At 51.2% G+C, this 20,000-nt stretch overlaps 1 protein-coding gene across 8 annotated transcripts in view; it reads left to right on the plus strand.

Annotated features, from left to right (window-relative positions):
* Nucleotides 1-20,000, plus strand: part of LOC124004994 (myosin-10-like) — a 96,268-nt gene that overhangs the window by 34,231 nt on the left and 42,037 nt on the right. For 5 of the 8 annotated variants that reach the window (XM_046313808.1, XM_046313807.1, XM_046313812.1 and 2 more), the window contains exons 7-13: nt 5,284-5,331; nt 5,573-5,584; nt 7,258-7,350; nt 7,511-7,574; nt 7,789-7,887; nt 16,168-16,311; nt 17,390-17,604. In XM_046313808.1, the coding sequence (XP_046169764.1) occupies nt 5,284-5,331; nt 5,573-5,584; nt 7,258-7,350; nt 7,511-7,574; nt 7,789-7,887; nt 16,168-16,311; nt 17,390-17,604 (675 nt within the window). The remainder of the gene's footprint in view (nt 1-5,283; nt 5,332-5,572; nt 5,585-7,257; nt 7,351-7,510; nt 7,575-7,788; nt 7,888-16,167; nt 16,312-17,389; nt 17,605-20,000) is intronic. The other 3 variants (XM_046313809.1, XM_046313810.1, XM_046313811.1) reach the window with 3 other exon arrangements.

The following is a 20,000-nucleotide window of genomic DNA, read 5'->3' on the forward strand; positions in this document are numbered from 1 at the left end:
GGAGAGGGTTGATTGATGTTTATTGTCCTGACTGAGGGAGAGGCTTGATTGATGTTTATTGTCCTGACTGAGGGAGAGGGTTGATTGATGATGTTTATTGTCCTGACTGAGGGAGAGGGTTGATTGATGATGTTTATTGTCCTGACTGAGGGAGAGGGTTGATGGATCATGTTTATTGTTCTGCCTGAGGGAGAGGATTGATTGATGGACGATGTTTATTGTCCTGACTGAGGGAGAGGGTTGATTGATGTTTATTGTCCTGCCTGAGGGAGAGGATTGATTGATGTTTATTGTCCTGACTGAGGGAGAGGCTTGATGGATGATGTTTATTGTCCTGACTGAGGGAGAGGGTTGATTGATGATGTTTATTGTCCTGACTGAGGGAGAGGATTGATTGATGAATGATGTTTATTGTCCTGACTGAGGGAGAGGATTGATTGATGAATGATGTTTATTGTCCTGACTGAGGGAGAGGCTTGATTGATGTATATTGTCCTGACTGAGGGAGAGGATTGATTGATGTTTATTGTCCTGACTGAGGGAGAGGGTTGATTGATGTTTATTGTCCTGACTGAGGGAGAGGGTTGATTGATGATGTTTATTGTCCTGACTGAGGGAGAGGGTTGATTGATTGATGTTTATTGTCCTGACTGAGGGAGAGGGTTGATTGATGAATGATGTTTATTGTCCTGACTGAGGGAGAGGATTGATTGATGTTTATTGTCCTGACTGAGGGAGAGGGTTGATGGATCATGTTTATTGTTCTGACTGAGGGAGAGGGTTGATTGGTGTTTATTGTCCTGACTGAGGGAGAGGCTTGATGGATGATGTTTATTGTCCTGACTGAGGGAGAGGATTGATGGATGATGTTTATTGTCCTGACTGAGGGAGAGGGTTGATTGATGGATGATGTTTATTGTCCTGACTGAGGGAGAGGGTTGATTGATGAATGATGTTTATTGTCCTGACTGAGGGAGAGGGTTGATTGATGATGTTTATTGTCCTGACTGAGGGAGAGGCTTGATGGATGATGTTTATTGTCCTGACTGAGGGAGAGGATTGATTGATGGACGATGTTTATTGTCCTGACTGAGGGAGAGGGTTGATTGATGGATGATGTTTATTGTCCTGACTGAGGGAGAGGATTGATGGATGGATGATGTTTATTGTTCTGACTGAGGGAGAGGATTGATGGATGGATGATGTTTATTGTCCTGGCTGAGGGAGAGGGTTGATGGATGGATGATGTTTATTGTCCTGACTAAGGGAGTGGATTGATGAATGATGTTTATTGTCCTGACTGAGGGAGAGGGTTGATTGATGGATGATGTTTATTGTCCTGGCTGAGGGAGAGGATTGATGGATGGATGATGTTTATTGTCCTGACTGAGGGAGTGGACTGAGGGAGAGGGTTGATTGATGGATGATGTTTAATGTCCTGACTGAGGGAGAGGGTTGATTGATGAATGATGTTTATTGTCCTGACTGAGGGAGAGGATTGATGGATGATGTTTATTGTTCTGACTGAGGGAGAGGATTGATTGATGGACGATGTTTATTGTCCTGACTGAGGGAGAGGGTTGATTGATGGATGATGTTTATTGTCCTGACTGAGGGAGAGGATTGATGGATGGATGATGTTTATTGTTCTGACTGAGGGAGAGGATTGATGGATGGATGATGTTTATTGTCCTGGCTGAGGGAGAGGGTTGATGGATGGATGATGTTTATTGTCCTGACTAAGGGAGTGGATTGATGAATGATGTTTATTGTCCTGACTGAGGGAGAGGGTTGATTGATGGATGATGTTTATTGTCCTGGCTGAGGGAGAGGATTGATGGATGGATGATGTTTATTGTCCTGACTGAGGGAGTGGACTGAGGGAGAGGGTTGATTGATGGATGATGTTTAATGTCCTGACTGAGGGAGAGGATTGATGGATGGATGATGTTTATTGTCCTGACTGAGGGAGTGGACTGAGGGAGAGGATTGATGAATGGATGATGTTTATTGTCCTGACTGAGGGAGTGGACTGAGGGAGTGGACTGAGGGAGAGGGTTGATATATGGATGATGTTTATTGTCCTGACTGAGGGAGAGGATTGATGAATGGATGATGTTTATTGTCCTGACTGAGGGAGTGGACTGAGGGAGTGGACTGAGGGAGAGGGTTGATATATGGATGATGTTTATTGTCCTGACTGAGGGAGTGGACTGAGGGAGTGGACTGAGGGAGAGGGTTGATATATGGATGATGTTTATTGTCCTGACTGAGGGAGTGGATGGGGAAACAGAATAAGGCAGGAAGAAAGTGAAAGAACCAGAGGGTGTAGGGAGGACTTGTTATGACTTGTTATGAAGTTGTGTTAAAGATGTACCGTAATTGCTGGACTATTAAGCGCGCCTGAATATAAACCGCACCCACTGAATTATAAAAAAATATGTATTTTGTACATAAATACGCCGCACATGTCTATAAGCCGCAGGTGCCTACCGGTACATTGAAACAACTGAACTTTACACAGCCTTTAAACGAAACATGGCTTGTAACAAAAATAAATAGGCTTTAACGAAACATGGCTTGAAACAAAAATGAAAACAGTAGCCTACCAAGCCTCCTCCTGTGCACTGAAACCACTGAAGTCATCTCCTTCAGTGTCGGAGTTGAAGAGCCTCAGAATTGCTTCATCCGATGTTGGATCGTTTTCATTGTCGCTCTCGTCACTTTCATCCGGGGGCAAATACCCCGCTGAGCTCATGCTGCCCCTTCAACACGCAGCAGTCCAGCCTTTCCAAACCCATTGATGATAGTGGATTTTTTGACAACGCTCCAAGCTGTCAGGACCCACTGGCAGACTTGACCATAAGATGCTCTTCACCTGCGGCCCGTTTTAGTGGAGGATTTCTCCCCACTTGTCATCCGAGCCTCCCACTGAACACGGAGCGTCACCTTAAATGCACGATTTACACTGATGTCGAGTGGCTGCAAATACTTTGGGCCATCTGCTTTTCTTCCCTCTGAAAGCTTTTCTTGTCTTTCTGCACTGAGTCAGTTCCTCACGCTGCTGTTTCCAACGTCTTATCATTGATTCATTAAGGCCAAGCTCCTATGCAGCAGCTCTATTTCCTTTTCCAACAGCAAGATCGATCGCCTTCAACTTGAAAGCTGCATCATATGCATTTCTCCGTGTCTTTGCTATGATGAGGGTGACAAAATGACTACCGTAATCAGAATGATGGGAAGTTTGAGCGCGCTCCATTTACGTCACATTATGTGACGGTGCTCAGTTTTTTGGCGCCATGAATCTTGTGAAAGCGGGAAAACTCCATAAATTAGACGCGTCATTGTATAACCGCGAGGTTCAAAGTGTGGGAATAAAGTAGCGGCTTATAGTCCAGCAATTACGGTATATTGAAACTATGGTTGAAACAAAGTGTACTGCTACATTTTGTATTACACTACATGTTGCTACTACTCCATGACTTCCTGTCTACTACTGTTCTTCTTGCTGATCAAGTGCTGCTGGAGGAATCAATATAGAGTGACCTTGATAATCATTCCTGCCTCTCTGCTCCTCTCCTCTCCTCTCTCCCTGCCCTGTCCTCTCTACCTGCCCTGTCCTCTCTCCCTGCCCTGTCCTCTACCTGCCCTGTCCCTCTCCCTGCCCTGTCCTCTCTACCTGCCCTGTCCTCTCTCCCTGCCCTGTCCTCTCTCCCTGCCCTGTCCTCTCTACCTGCCCTGTCCTCTCTCCCTGCCCTGTCCTCTCTCCCTGCCCTGTCCTCTCTCCCTGCCCTGTCCTCTCTCCCTGCCCTGCCCTGCCATCTCCTCTCTCCCTGCCCTGTCTCTCTGCCCTCCCTGCCCTGTCCTCTCTCCCTGCCCTGTCCTCTCTCTCTGCCATCTCTCTCTCTCCCTGCCCTGTCCTCCCTCTCTACCTGCCCTGTCCTCTCCCTCCCTGCCCTGTGCCCCTCTCTCCCTGCCCTGTCCTCTCTGCCCTCTGCCCTGTCTCTCCCTGCCCTGTCTCTCCCTGCCCTGTCCTCTCTCCCTGCCCTCTCCTCTCTCCCTGCCCTGTCCCTCTCTCCCTGCCCTGTCCTCTCTCCCTGCCCTGTCCTCTCTCCCTGCCCTGTCCTCTCTCCTCCTCTCCCTCCTCTCTCCCTGCCCTGTCCTCTCTCCCTCTCTCTCCCTGCCCTGTCCTCTCTCTCCCTGCCCTGTCCTCTCTCCCTGCCCTGTCCTCTCTCTGCCCTGTCCCTCTCCTCCCTGTCCTCTCTCCCTGCCCTGTCCTCTCTCTCTGCCCTCCTCCTCTCTCCCTGCCCTGTCCTCTCTCCCTGCCCTGTCCTCTCTCCCTGCCATCTCCTCTCTCCCTGCCCTGTCCTCTCTCCCTGCCCTGTCCTCTCTCCCTGCCCTGTCCTCTCTCGCCATGCCCTGTCCTCTCTCCCTGCCCTGTCCTCTCTCTCCCTGCCCTGTCCTCTCTCCCTGTCCTCTCTCTCTGCCCTGTCCTCTCTCTCTGCCCCCTGTCCTCTCTCCCTGCCCTGTCCCTCTCTCTCCCTGCCCTGTCCTCTCTCCCTCTCTGCCCTGTCCTCTCTCCCTGCCCTGTCCTCTCTCCCTGCCCTGTCCTCTCTCTCTGCCCTGTCCTCTCCTCTGCCCTGTCCTCTCCCTGCCCTGTCCTCTCTCCCTGCCCTGTCCTCTCTCCCTGCCCTGTCCTCTCTCTCTGCCCTGTCCTCTCTCTCTGCCCTGTCCTCTCTCCCTGCCCTGTCCTCTCTCCCTGCCCTGTCCTCTCTCTCTGCCCTGTCCTCTCTCCCTGCCCTGTCCTCTCTCCCTGCCCTGTCCTCTCTCCCTGCCCTGTCCTCTCTCCTCTGCCCTGTCCTCTCTCTCTCCCTGCCCTGTCCTTTCTCTCTCCCTGCCCTGTGCCCTCTCTCTCTGCCCTGTCCTCTCTGCCCTGCCCTGTCCTCTCTCCCTGCCCTGCCCTGTCCTCTCTCCTGCCCTGTCTCTCTCTCTGCCCTGTCCTCTCTCCCTGCCCTGTCTCTCTCTCTGCCCTGCCCTGTCCCTCCCTCTCTGCCCTGTCCTCTCTCCCTGCCATCTGCCCTCTCATTCCCTGCCCCCTCTCATCCCCCTTCTCTCTCCTCCCCCTACTGCCCCTTATCCTCCCCTTTTTCTACTGTTTTCCTTCTCTTCTTTCTCCTATCCTTTCCTCTCTCTCTCTCCCTCCTCCCTCTTGATTTTGCATTCTCTCCTACCCTCTCTCCTCAACCTCCCCCTCTTTCTTGTCCTTCTCTCCTGCGTGTTCAGATGGATGGCAGTAGGTCATTGCCCCGGGGCAGTTCCATGGTGAACAGGGTGAGTGGGCTCTATCCTGTCCTGTCTTCTCCTCTTTCCTTCTCTTCTGTTCTGCCTACAGATTCTGGTTTATGCTCCAGACTAACATCCTTTAACAACACCATTACTGATGTGTTCCTCCATAACTGTCAAGCATTTTGTTTTTGTTTGTACTGCATTTATTGGTCTGTTGTTGTCTTTTTTTGTTTGTTTGTCTCATCCGTTGATTCTCCCAACCTTCCCGTTTTTCTCAATCTCTCAGAGTGTGCAATATGTGAGTATAATATAAAGTATAAAGACTATCACCACTGTGGGCTGATTAAGGTTAAACATTGCAGAATTGCAGATAGATGTAGAATGTATAGAGCAGACATAACTATCTTGTTCAGTGTACGAGAGAATCTTGTCTGGTTTAGACAATACATTTCTGTCTGAATGTTCTGAAAAGTTGCTGTCTCCTGAATGAAAGCCCTGCTGTTCTCTAGTGTCTATGGGTGTTTGGATTTTTACTGTAGCAACACCCAATGGGTGCTAGAATAAGTGGTGATGGGCAGGTCTATGAATCTCTCTCAACGTCCTGATTGGCTGGATTAACAACCTGTCAATCTTCAAACCATATACAGATGCCCAATGAAATGCTCTAGTTTCCTGATTGACAGCTGGTGTTAATCCCGCCCATAGGTGGGTCTCAGAATCATTCCCCTCATCGGTGAAGGAAAGCTTTGGAATTCACTGATGATGCACAAAAGCTTGGTCTTAAAACAACCGTCCATCTGAAAACCAGATAGGTGGAATCTCCCCTAAACCCTTTGGACCCTTAGATAGAGCCATCACCTTAGTGATTACACCTATCCAGTGTTTCTGATCTGCTAGCACTGAAGGGGTAGAGGCTAGAGGTTGTTCTCAGACCGGGCTATAGACCTCCCTCCTCATCCTCCCTTTACAGTGAATGAGCTCAATGCTTCCATTCTGGTGGTCACACCTGTGAATGATGCCCAAATACACCAGGCATTTACCATGTAGAATAGTAAAGCATACATTCTGGCTGTCCAGGAGTCTCCACACATACCTGTCTGTGTGTGTGCGTGCTTTTATGTGTGTGTGTTGTTGTGTGCGTGCGTGCGTTTGTCTAGTAGTATGTGCATTGTTGGCAGTCTGAGCTTTGTTCCCATGCAAAGCCCTGGCTTCTTGCTGTGTGTAGCTTTGAGTGCTGCTTGGCTGACGTTCTTCACCTGGCGCTTTTAAATCCCCCTCCAGTAGCTCCCTAGATAATGCTAATGCTACTGTACTTAAAGCTATAGAGCTAGTAGAGCTATAGCCTGAGCCACTGTGTATCTAAAGCTAGAGATAGCATCTGCGTAAAGCTAGAGATAGCATCTGCGTAAAGCTAGAGATAGCATCTGCGTAAAGCTAGAGATAGCATCTGCGTAAAGCTAGAGATAGCATCTGCGTAAAGCTAGAGATAGCATCTGCGGCCATACTTTCTGATCTAACGCAGTGGTTCTCGACTGATAAATTCATGTGAACTAGTGCAACAGCACAGGGACAGGCTATTACACAGCCTCTGTGCTAGTTGGTTTCTGCTTACGCCACTTACGCGTTTTCTCGCCGAGGTCTTGGCAAGGCACCAATGTAGAGTTATTGAATGCACAAAGTCTGGCACCTTGGCTGGCATATGTTAGCTGGCTAGATGCTGAAAATGTCTGTAAGAGAACACATGAAAAGCTATTTATCTCTAGATTTCTCTGGGCTCATCCTGTTGAGATGCTATTACAGACTATATCTTGAAATTCAGAGTTGAGACCACTGGGTTACTGCCTTGTTTGCTCTCTGATGAGTCTTGTCTCCCCTCTTTTGTACTGGGATTGGGGGAACAGTATTTTGGGTTGTGGAGTTGCTTTGTGATGTATGTCCCAGTGTTGATGCGGTGCCTGTCCTGTCCTCCAGGGGGAGCTAGAGAGACAGCTGCTACAGGCCAACCCCATCCTGGAGGCCTTCGGAAATGCCAAGACTGTCAAGAACGACAACTCCTCCAGATTTGTAAGAATGTATTAATATCTAGATTGATCCCAGATAAGATCTACAGTATGTTTTTAATTGGTTGTATTTTTATTTACTGTGTTTGTTGTTGAGTTTGTATCATTTTTTCATTAATATGTTAATCATCAACTGACACATTTCTTCTCCTCTTGTCTCTCAGGGCAAATTCATCCGTATTAACTTTGACGTGGCTGGATATATTGTCGGTGCCAACATTGAGACCTGTATCCTTCCTCTGCAGTCAGACTCTGTTTCGAGTCCCAACCTAAATATTACTGTTGTAATTCATTAGTATGCTCACTGTTGGGTCACTGCTAATCTGTCATCAGGTAGAAGTTGCCCTACACACAGGGGTGAGCTCAGGGAAGCAGGGGATGCAAAACTGCCCTTAGGTTAGTGTCTGGGGCTATTGAACCCTTCCTTTACTCCTGACCTCAGACCTGCTGGAGAAGTCGAGGGCGATCCGCCAGGCCAAAGATGAAAGGACCTTTCACATCTTCTACCAACTCATGTGTGGAGCTTCAGAGACCACCAGAGGTGAGAGAGGGGGAGGGGAGAAAGAGAGGGTAAGAGAGGGAGGGGAGAAAGAGAGGGTAGGAGAGGGAGAGGAGAAAGAGAGGGTAAGAGAGGGAGGGGACAAAGAGGGTGTAGGAGAGGGAGAGGAGAAAGAGAGGGTAGGAGAGGGAGGGGAGAAAGAGAGGGGGGAGAGGGAGGGGAGAAAGAGAGGGTAGGAGAGGGAGAGGAGAGAAGAGAGGGGGGAAAGAGAGGGTGGGGAGGGAGGGGAGAAAGAGAGGGTAGGAGAGGGAGAGGGAGGGGAGAAAGAGGGGGGGAGAGGGAGGGGAGAAAGAGAGGGTAGGAGAGGGAGGGGAGAAAGAGAGGGGAGGAGAGGAGAAAGAGAGGGTAAGATAGGGAGAGGGGGAGAAAGAGAGGGTAAGAGAGGGAGAGGAGAAAGAGAGGGTAGGAGAGGGATGGGAGAAAGAGAGGGTAAGAGAGGGAGGGAGAGAAAGAGAGGGAGGGGAGAAAGAGAGGGTAGGAGAGGGAGGGGAAAAGAGGGTAGGAGAGGGAGGGGAGAAAAAGAGAGGGGAGGAGAGGGGAGAGGGGAGAAAGAGAGGGTAAGAGAGGGAGGGGAGTAGGAAGAGAGGGTAGGGAGAGGGAGAGGGGGAGGGAGGAGAAGAGAGAGGAAAAGAGAGGGAGAGGGAGGGGGAGAAAGAGAGGGTAGGAGAGGGAGGGGAGAAAGAGAGGGTAAGGAGAGAGGGAGAGGAGAAAGAGAGGGTAGAGAGGGAGAGGGAGGGGAGAAAGAGAGGGTAGAGAGGGAGGGAGGGAGGAGAGGGTAGGAGAGGGGAGGAAGAGAGGGTAGGAGAGGGAGGAGAGGGAGAGGAGGGAGAGGAAAAGAGGGTAGGAGAGGGAGGGGAGAAAGAGAGGGTAGGGAGGGAGAGGGAGAAAGAGAGGGTAGGAGAGGGAGGGGAGGAGGGAGGGAGGGGAGAAAGAGAGGGTAGGAGAGGGAGGGAGGAGAAAGAGAGGGTAGGAGAGGGAGGGGAGAAAGAGAGGGTAGGGGAGAGGGAGGGGAGAAAGAGAGGGTAGGGGGAGAGGGAGGGAGGGGAGAAAGAGAGGGTAGGAGAGGGAGGGGAGAAAGAGAGGGGGAGAGGGAGGGGAGAAAGAGAGGGTAGGGGAGAGGGAGGGTAGGAGAGGGGAGAAAGAGAGGGTAGGAGAGGGAGAGGAGAAGGAGAGAGGGTAGGAGAGGGAGAGGAGAAAGAGAGGGAGAGGAGAAAGAGAGGATAGGAGAGGGAGGGGAGAAAGAGAGGGTAGGAGAGGGAGGGGAGAAAGAGAGGGGGAGAGGGAGGGGAGAAAGAGCGGGTAGGAGAGGGAGGGGAGAAAGAGAGGGTAGGAGAGGGAGGGGAGAAAGAGCGGGTAGGAGAGGGAGGGGAGAAAGAGCGGGTAGGAGAGGGAGGGGAGAAAGAGAGGGTAGGAGAGGGAGGGGAGAGAGAGAGAGGGGAGAGGGAGGGGAGAAAGAGCGGGTAGGAGAGGGAGGGGAGAAAGAGAGGGGGGAGAGGGAGGGGAGAAAGAGAGGGGGAGAGGGAGGGGAGAAAGAGCGGGTAGGAGAGGGAGGGGAGAAGGAGAGGGAGGGGACAAAGAGGGTGTAGGAGAGGGAGGGGAGAAAGAGAAGGGGGAGAGGGAGGGGAGAAAGAGCGGGTAGGAGAGGGAGAGGAGAAAGAGAGGGAGGGGAGAGGGTAGGAGTGGGAGGGGAGAAAGAGAGGGTAAGAGAGGGAGGGGAGAAAGAGAGGGTGGAGAGGGAGGGAGAGAGAAAGAGAGGGTAGGAGAGGGAGGGGAGAAAGAGAGGGGGGAGAGGGAGGGGAGAAAGAGCAGGTAGGAGAGGGAGGGGAGAAAGAGAGGGGGAGAGGGAGGGGAGAAAGAGCGGGTAGGAGAGGGAGGGGAGAAAGAGAGGGTGGGGAGAGGGGAGGGGAGAAAAAGAGGGTAGGAGAGGGAGGGAGAAAGAGAGGGTAGGAGAGGGGAGGGGAGAAAGAGAGGGTAGGGGAGGGGAGAAAGGAGAGGAGAAAGAGAGGGTAGAGGGAGGGGAGAGAGGGAGGGGAGAAAGAGAGGGTAGGAGAGGGAGAGGAGAAAGAGAGGGTAGGAGAGGGAGGGGAGAAAGAGAGGGTAGGAGAGGGAGGGGAGAAAGAGAGGGGGAGAGGGAGGGGAGAAAGAGCGGGTAGGAGAGGGAGGGGAGAAAGAGAGGGCAGGAGAGGGAGGGGAGAAAGAGAGGGTAGGAGAGGGAGAGGACAAAGAGGGTGTAGGAGAGGGAGAGGAGAAAGAGAGGGTAGGAGAGGGAGGGGAGAAAGAGAGGGTAGGAGAGGGAGGGGAGAAAGAGAGGGTAGGAGAGGGAGGGGAGGAGAGGAGAGAGGAGAAAGAGAGAGGGAGGGGGGAGAAAGAGAGGGTAGGAGAGGGAGGGGAGGAGAGGGAGGGGGAGGAGAGGGAGGGGAGAAAGAGCGGGTAGGAGAGGGAGAGGAGAAAGAGAGGGTAGGAGAAAGAGAGGGTAGGAGAGGGAGAGGAGAAAGAGAGGGTAGGAGAGGGAGAGGACAAAGAGGGTGTAGGAGAGGGAGAGGAGAAAGAGAGGATAGGAGAGGGAGGGGAGAAAGAGAGGGTAGGAGAAGGGAGAGGACAAAGAGGGTGTGGGAGAGGAGAAAGAGAGGGTAGGAGAGGGAGAGGAGAAAGAGAGGGTAGGAGAGGGAGGGGAGAAAGAGAGGGTAGGAGAGGGAGGGGAGAAAGAGATGGTAGGAGAGGGAGGGGAGAAAGAGAGGGTAGGAGAGGGAGGGGAGAAAGAGAGGGTAGGAGAGGGAGGGGAGAAAGAGAGGGTAAGAGAGGGAGGGGAGAAAAAGAGGGTAGGAGAGGGAGAGGAGAAAGAGAGGGTAGGAGAGGGAGGGGAGAAAGAGAGGGTAGGAGAGGGAGAGGAGAAAGAGAGGGTAGGAGAGGGAGGGGAGAAAGAGACGGTAGGAGAGTGAGGGGAGAAAGAGAGGGGGGAGAGGGAGGGGAGAAAGAGCGGGTAGGGAGAGGGAGGGGGAGAAAGAGAGGGAGGGGAGGAGAGGGGAGAGGGAGGGAGAAAGAGAGGGAGGGAGAGGAGAAAGAGAGGGTAGGAGGGAGGGAGGGGAGAAAGAGAGGGTAGGAGAGGGAGGGGAGAAAGAGAGGGAGGGAGGGAGAAAGAGGGAGGAGGGAGGGAGGGGGAAGGGAGAGAGGGTAGGGGAGGGAGGGAGAGGAGGGGGGAGAGGGAAGAGAGGGAGGGAGAGGGGAGAAAGAGAGGGAGGGAGGGAGAGGAGAGGGGAGAGAGGTAGGAGAGGAGAAAGAGAGGAAGAGGGGTAGGAGAGGGAGGGGAGAGAAGAGGGTAGGAGAGGGAGGGGAGAGAAGGGAGAGGGGAGGGAGGAGAGGGGAGGAGAGGGAGAGAGGAGATGGAGGGGAGAAAAGAGAGGGAGAGGACAAAGAGGGTGTAGGAGAAAGAGAGGGTATGAGAGGGAGAGGAGAAAGAGAGGGTAGGAGAGGGAGGGGAGAAAGAGAGGGTAGGAGAAGGGAGAGGACAAAGAGGGTGTAGGAGAGGGGGAGGAGAAAGAGAGGGTAGGAGAGGGAGAGGAGAGAGGAGAAAGAGAAAGAGGGTGGGGAGAGGAGAAAGAGAGGGTAGGAGAGGGAGGGAGGAGAAAGAGAGGGTAGGAGAGGGAGGGAGAAAGAGAGGGGGAGAGGGAGGGGAGAAAGAGAGGGGGGGAGAGGGAGGGGAGAAAGAGAGGGTAGGAGAGGGAGAGGGAGAGGGAGAGGAGAGAGGGTAGGAGAGGGAGGGGGGAGAAAGAGAGGGTAGGAGAGGGAGGGGAGAAAGAGATGGTAGGAGAGGAGGGGGGAGAAAGAGAGGGAGAGGAGAAAGAGAAAGAGAGGGTAGGGAGAGGGAGGGGAGAAAGAGAGGGTATGAGAGGGAGGGAGGGAGAAAGAGAGGGTAAGAGAGGGAGGGGGGGAGAAAGAGAGGGGGAGATGGAGGGGAGAAAGAGCGGGTAGGAGAGGGAGAGGAGAAAGAGAGGGTAGGAGTGGGAGGGGAGAAAGAGAGGGTAGGAGAGGGAGGGAGAAAGAGATGGTAGGAGAGGGTGGGGGGAAAGAGAGGAGAGGAGAAAGAGGAGTAGGAGAGGGAGGGAGGGGAGAAAGAGAGGGTAGGAGAGGGAGGGGAGAAAGAGAGGGTAAGAGAGGGAGGGGAGAAAGGGGATGGGTTGAATAGGTTGATCTGGTGAATAGGTTGATATGGTGAATAGATAGATCTGGTGAATAAATAGATCTGGTAAATAGATAGATCTGGTGAATAGATAGATCTGGTGAATAGAGATCTGGTTAATAGATAGATCTGGTGAATAGGTTGATATGGTGAATAGATAGATCTGGTGAATAAATAGATCTGGTAAATAGATAGATCTGGTGAATAGATAGATCTGGTGAATAGATAGATCTGGTGAATAGAGATCTGGTGAATAGATAGATCTGGTAAATAGATAGATCTGGTAAATAGATAGATCTGGTAAATAGAGATCTGGTGAATAAATAGATCTGGTAAATAGATAGATCTGGTGAATAGATAGATCTGGTGAATAGAGATCTGGTGAATAGATAGATCTGGTGAATAGAGATCTGGTGAATAGGTTGATATGGTGAATAGATAGATCTGGTGAATAGATAGATCTGGTGAATAGATAGATCTGGTGAATAGAGATCTGGTGAATAGATAGATCTGGTGAATAGAGATCTGGTGAATAGGTTGATATGGTGAATAGATAGATCTGGTGAATAAATAGATCTGGTAAATAGATAGATCTGGTAAATAGATAGATCTGGTAAATAGATCTGGTAAATAGATAGATCTGGTAAATAGAGATCTGGTGAATAGATAGATCTGGTGAATAGATAGATCTGGTAAATAGATAACCTATCTCCTGATTCTGCCTCCTCAACCCTCCTCTCCTCCCTTTCTGCATCCTTTGACTCTCTATGTCCCCTATCTTCCAGGCCGGCTCGGTCCTCCCCTCCCGCTCCGTGGCTTGATGACTCATTGCGAACTCACAGAACAGGGCTCCGGGCAGCCGAGCGGAAATGGAGGAAAACTCGCCTCCCTGCGGACCTGGCATCCTTTCACTCCCTCCTCTCTACATTTTCCTCCTCTGTCTCTGCTGCTAAAGCCACTTTCTACCACTCTAAATTCCAAGCATCTGCCTCTAACCCTAGGAAGCTCTTTGCCACCTTCTCCTCCCTCCTGAATCCTACCCCCCCCCCCCTCCTCCCTCTCTGCAGATGACTTCGTCAACCATTTTGAAAAGAAGGTCGACGACATCCGATCCTCGTTTGCTAAGTCAAACGACACCGCTGGTTCTGCTCACACTGCCCTACCCTGTGCTCTGACCTTTTTCTCCCCTCTCTCTCCAGATGAAATCTCGCGTCTTGTGACGGCCGGCCGCCCAACAACCTGCCCGCTCGACCCTATCCCCTCCTCTCTTATCCAGACCATTTCCGGAGACCTTCTCCCTTACCTCACCTCGCTCATCAACTTATCCCTGACCGCTGGCTACGTCCCTTCCGTCTTCAAGAGAGCGAGAGTTGCACCCCTTCTGAAAAAACCTACACTCGATCCCTCCGATGTCAACAACTACAGACCAGTATCCCTTCTTTCTTTTCTCTCCAAAACTCTTGAACGTGCCGTCCTTGGTCAGCTCTCCCGCTATCTCTCTCAGAATGACCTTCTTGATCCAAATCAGTCAGGTTTCAAGACTAGTCATTCAACTGAGACTGCTCTTCTCTGTATCACGGAGGCGCACCGCTAAAGCTAACTCTCTCTCCTCTGCGCTCATCCTTCTAGACCTATCGGCTGCCTTCGATACTGTGAACCATCAGATCCTCCTCTCCACCCTCTCCGAGTTGGGCATCTCCGGCGCGGCCCATGCTTGGATTGCGTCCTACCTGACAGGTCGCTCCTACCAGGTGGCGTGGCGAGAATCTGTCTCCTCACCACGCGCTCTCACCACTGGTGTCCCCCAGGGCTCTGTTCTAGGCCCTCTCCTATTCTCGCTATACACCAAGTCACTTGGCTCTGTCATAACCTCACATGGTCTCTCCTATCATTGCTATGCAGACGACACACAATTAATCTTCTCCTTTCCCCCTTCTGATGACCAGGTGGCGAATCGCATCTCTGCATGTCTGGCAGACATATCAGTGTGGATGACGGATCACCACCTCAAGCTGAACCTCGGCAAGACGGAGCTGCTCTTCCTCCCGGGGAAGGACTGCCCGTTCCATGATCTCGCCATCACGGTTGACAACTCCATTGTGTCCTCCTCCCAGAGCGCTAAGAACCTTGGCGTGATCCTGGACAACACCCTGTCGTTCTCAACTAACATCAAGGCGGTGGCCCGTTCCTGTAGGTTCATGCTCTACAACATCCGCAGAGTACGACCCTGCCTCACACAGGAAGCGGCGCAGGTCCTAATCCAGGCACTTGTCATCTCCCGTCTGGATTACTGCAACTCGCTGTTGGCTGGGCTCCCTGCCTGTGCCATTAAACCCCTACAACTCATCCAGAACGCTGCAGCCCATCTAGTGTTCAACCTTCCCAAGTTCTCTCACGTCACCCCGCTCCTCCGCTCTCTCCACTGGCTTCCAGTTGAAGCTCGCATCCGCCTCAAGACCATGGTGCTTGCCTACGGAGCTGTGAGGGGAACGGCACCTCAGTACCTCCAGGCTCTGATCAGGCCCTACACCCAAATAAGCGCACTGCGTTCATCCACCTCTGGCCTGCTCGCCTCCCTACCACTGAGGAAGTACAGTTCCCGCTCAGCCCAGTCAAAACTGTTCGCTGCTCTGGCTCCCCAATGGTGGAACAAACTCCCTCACGACGCCAGGACAGCGGAGTCAATCACCACCTTCCGGAGACACCTGAAACCCCACCTCTTTAAGGAATACCTAGGATAGGATAAAGTAATCCTTCTCACCCCCCTTAAAATATTTAGATGCACTATTGTAAAGTGGTTGTTCCACTGGATGTCATAAGGTGAATGCACCAATTTGTAAGTCGCTCTGGATAAGAGCGTCTGCTAAATGACTTAAATGTAAATGTAGATAGATCTGGTAAATAGAGATCTGGTGAATAGATAGATCTGGTGAATAGATAGATCTGGTGAATAGAGATCTGGTGAATAGAGATCTGGTAAATAGATAGATCTGGTGAATAGGTTGATATGGTGAATAGATAGATCTGGTGAATAGGTTGATATGGTGAATAGGTTGATATGGTGAATAGATAGATCTGGTAAATAGAGATCTGGTGAATAGATAGATCTGGTGAATAGATAGATCTGGTAAATAGATAGATCTGGTGAATAGATAGATCTGGTAAATAGATATATCTGGTAAATAGAGATATGGTGAATAGATAGATCTGGTGAATAGATAGATCTGGTAAATAGATAGATCTGGTGAATAGGTTGATATGGTGAATAGATAGATCTGGTGAATAGGTTGATATGGTGAATAGATAGATCTGGTGAATAGGTTGATATGGTGAATAGATAGATCTGGTGAATAGGTTGATATGGTAAATAGATAGATCTGGTGAATAGGTTGATATGGTGAATAGATAGATCTGGTGAATAGAGATCTGGTAAATAGATAGATCTGGTGAATAGATAGATAGATCTGGTGAATAGATAGATCTGGTAAATAGAGATCTGGTGATCTGTTTAATGTTTTTGTTTGAAAATTGAAATTTCGATTCATGACATTTGATCATTTTACTGATTACTGTCCTCTCTTTTCTGTTTCTCTCTTTCTCTGTTTCCCTGTCTTTCTGTTTCCCTGTCTCTGTTTCCCTCTCTCTCTGTTTCCCTGTCTCTCTGTTTCCATGTCTCTCTGTTTCCCTCTCTCTCTCTGTTTCCCTGTCTCTCTGTTTCCCTCTCTCTCTCTGTTTCCCTATCTCTCCCTGTTTCCCTGTCTCTGTTTCCCTCTCTCTCTCTGTTTCCATGTCCTTCTGTTTCCCTGTCACTCTGTTTCCTTCTCTCTCTGTTTCCCTGTCACTCTGTTTCCTTCTCTCTCTGTTTCCCTGTCTATCTGTTTCCTTCTCTCTCTGTTTCCCTGTCACTCTGTTTCCTTCTCTCTCTGTTTCCCTGTCTATCTGTTTCCCTCTCTCTCTCTGTTTCCCTGTCTCTCTGTTTCCCTGTATCCCTCTCTATCTCTGTTTCCCTGTCTCTCTCTGTTTCCCTGTCTCTCTGTTTCCCTCTCTCTATCTGTTTCCCCCTCTCTCTTCCTCTCTGTCTGTAGCAGACCTTCTCCTTGGTAGTGCTGACCAGTACAGGTTTCTGAGTGGAGGTGCTATACCTGTTCCAGGCCAGAGTGATGCTGACAACTTCACCCAGACCATGGACTCAATGACCATCATGGGATTCACACCAGAGGAGTCTCTGTGTAAGTGAGAGAGGAATGGAGGGGAGGGGAGGGGGGGGACAGAGCTTTCCTCAGAACATGGAAGTAAAAAAATATATTTTCTCTCCATCCCTTTCTGCCTGTCTGTCTGTCTGTCTCCCTACTCCCTCCCTCCCTGTCCTCCTCTCCATCCCTCTCTTTCTGTCTGTCTGTCTGTCTCCCTCCTCCCTCCCTCCCCTCCTCTCCATTCCTCTCTTTCTGCCTGTCTCCCTCCCTCCTCCCTCGCTCCCCTCCTCTCCATCCCTCTCTTTCTGCCTGTCTGTCTCCCTCCCTCCCCTCCTCTCCATCCCTTTCTTTCTCCCTGTCTGTCTCCCTCCTCCCTGCCCTCCCCTCCATCCCTCTCTTTCTGCCTGTCTGTCTCCCTCCCTCCCTCCCCTACTCTCCATCCCTCTCTTTCTTTCTGCCTGTCTGTCTGTCTCCTCCCTCCACCTCCTCTCCATCCCGCTCGTTCTGCCTGTCTGTCTGTCTCCCTCCCTGCCCTCCTCTCCATCCCTCTCTTTCTGCCTGTCTGTCTGTCTCCTCCCTCCCTCCCTGCCCTCCTCTCCATCCCTCTCTTTCTGCCTGTCTGCCTGTCTCCTCCCTCCCTCCCTGCCCTCCTCTCCATCCCTCTCTTTCTGTCTGTCTGTCTGTCTGTCTGTCTGTCTCCCCTCCTCTCCATCCCTCTCTTTCTGTCTGTCTGTCTGTCTGTCTGTCTGTCTGTCTGTCTGTCTGTCTGTCTGTCTGTCTGTCTGTCTGTCTGTCTGTCTGTCTGTCTCCATCCCTCCTCTCCATCCCTGTCTTTCTGTCTGTCTGTCTGTCTGTCTCCCCTCCTCTCCATCCCTCTCTTTCTGCCTGTCTGTCTGTCTGTCTGTCTGTCTGTCCCCTCCTCTCCATCCCTCTCTTTCTGCCTGTCTGTCTGTCTCCCTCCCCTCCTCTCCATCCCTCTCTTTCTGTCTGTCTGTCTGTCTCCCTCCCCTCCTCTCCATCCCTCTCTTTCTGCCTGTCTGTCTGTCTGTCTGCCTCCCTCCCCTCCTCTCCTCTCCATCCCTCTCTTTCGGCCTGTCTGTCTCCCTCCTGTTAGCCATGTTGAAGGTGATCTCTGCGGTGCTCCAGTTTGGGAACATCTCGTTCACTAAGGAGAAGAACCAGGACCAGTGCTCCATGCCAGACGACACTGCTGCCCAGAAACTGAGCCACCTGCTGGGCATCAGCGTGCTGGAGTTCTCCCGGGCCATCCTCACCCCCAGGATCAAAGTAGGACGCGAGTACGTCCAGAAGGCCCAGACCAAAGAACAGGTGAGACACACACACACACACATCCACACATATACACACACACATATACACATACACACACACATATACACACATATATACACATACACATATACACACATATACACACATATACACACACATATACACACACACATATACACATACACACACACATATACACACATATACACACACATATACACATACACATATACACACATATACACACATATACACACACATATACACACACACATATACACACACACACACACATATACACACATATACACATACACACACACATATACACACATATGAAGACACTGTGAAGTCCATGGAGAACAAGAGCACCTCCTCCCAGCTGCCCACTGCACTGAGGCTAGGTAACACGGTCTCCACCGATAAATCCATGATTATCGAAAACTTCAATAAGCACTTCTCAACGGCTGGCCATGCCTTCCGCCTGGCTACTCCAACCTCGGCCAACAGCTCTGCCCCCCCCGCAGCTCCTCGCCCAAGCCTCTCCAGGTTCTCCTTTACCCAAATCCAGATAGCAGATGTTCTGAAAGAGCTGCAAAACCTGGACCCGTACAAATCAGCTGGGCTTGACAATCTGGACCCGCTATTTCTGAAACTATCTGCCGCCATTGTCGCAACCCCTATTACCAGCCTGTTCAACCTCTCTCTCATATCGTCTGAGATCCCCAAGGATTGGAAAGCTGCCGCAGTCATCCCCCTCTTCAAAGGGGGAGACACCCTGGACCCAAACTGTTATAGACCTATATCCATCCTGCCCTGCCTATCTAAGGTCTTCGAAAGCCAAGTCAACAAACAGGTCACTGACCATCTCGAATCCCACCGTACCCTCTCCGCTGTGCAATCTGGTTTCCGAGCCGGTCACGGGTGCACCTCAGCTACACTCAAGGTACTAAACGATATCATAACCGCCATCGATAAAAGACAGTACTGTGCAGCCGTCTTCATCGACCTCGCCAAGGCTTTCGACTCTGTCAATCACCATATTCTTATCGGCAGACTCAATAGCCTCGGTTTTTCGGATGACTGCCTTGCCTGGTTCACCAATTACTTTGCAGACAGAGTTCAGTGTGTCAAATCGGAGGGCATGCTGTCCGGTCCTCTGGCAGTCTCTATGGGGGTGCCACAGGGTTCAATTCTCGGGCCGACTCTTTTCTCTGTATATATCAATGATGTTGCTCTTGCTGCGGGCGATTCCCTGATCCACCTCTACGCAGACGACACCATTCTATATACTTTTGGCCCGTCAATGGACACTGTGCTAGCTAACCTCCAAACGAGCTTCAATGCCATACAGCACTCCTTCCGTGGCCTCCAACTGCTCTTAAACGCGAGTAAAACCAAATGCATGCTTTTCAACCGATCGCTGCCTGCACCCGTATGCCCGACTAGCATCACCACCCTGGATGGTTCCGACCTTGAATATGTGGACACCTATAGCAGTTGCCGTACCAGGCGGTGATACAGCCCGCCAGGATGCTCTCAATTGTGCATCTGTAGAAGTTTGTGAGTGCTTTTGGTGACAAGCCGAATTTCTTCAGCCTCCTGAGGTTGAAGAGGCGCTGCTGCGCCTTCTTCACGATGCTGTCAGTGTGAGTGGACCAATTCAGTTTGTCTGTGATGTGTACGCCGAGGAACTTAAAACTTGCTACCCTCTCCAATACTGTTCCATCGATGTGGATGGGTGGATGGTGTTTCCTCTGCTGTTTCCTGAAGTCCACAATCATCTCCTGAGTTTTGTTGACGTTGAGTGTGAGGTTATTTTCCTGACACCACACTCCGAGGGCCCTCATCTCCTCCCTGAAGGCCGTCTCGTCGTTGTTGGTAATCAAGCCTACCACTGTAGTGTCGTCCGTAAACTTGATGATTGAGTTGGAGGCGTGCGTGGCCACGCAGTCGTGGGTGAACAGGGAGTACAGGAGAGTGCTCAGAACGCACCCTTGTGGGGCCCCAGTGTTGAGGATCAGCAGGGTGGAAATGTTGTTGCCTACCCTCACCACCTGGGGGCGGCCCGTCAGGAAGTCCAGTACCCAGTTGCACAGGGCGGGGTCGAGACCCAGGGTCTCGAGCTTGATGACGAGCTTGGAGGGTACTATGGTGTTAAATGCCGAGCTGTAGTCGATGAACAGCATTCTCACATAGGTATTCCTCTTGTCCAGGTGGGTTAGGGCAGTGTGCAGTGTGGTTGAGATTGCATCGTCTGTGGACCTATTGGGGCGGTAAGCAAATTGGAGTGGGTCTAGGGTGTCAGGTAGGGTGGAGGTGATATGGTCCTTGACTAGCCTCTCAAAGCACTTCATGATGACGGAAGTGAGTGGGGCGGTAGTCGTTTAGCTCAGTTACCTTAGCTTTCTTGGGAACAGGAACAATGGTGG

Source organism: Oncorhynchus gorbuscha, linkage group LG19, assembly GCF_021184085.1.
Source record: "Oncorhynchus gorbuscha isolate QuinsamMale2020 ecotype Even-year linkage group LG19, OgorEven_v1.0, whole genome shotgun sequence".
Classification (NCBI taxonomy): Eukaryota; Metazoa; Chordata; class Actinopteri; order Salmoniformes; family Salmonidae; genus Oncorhynchus; species Oncorhynchus gorbuscha.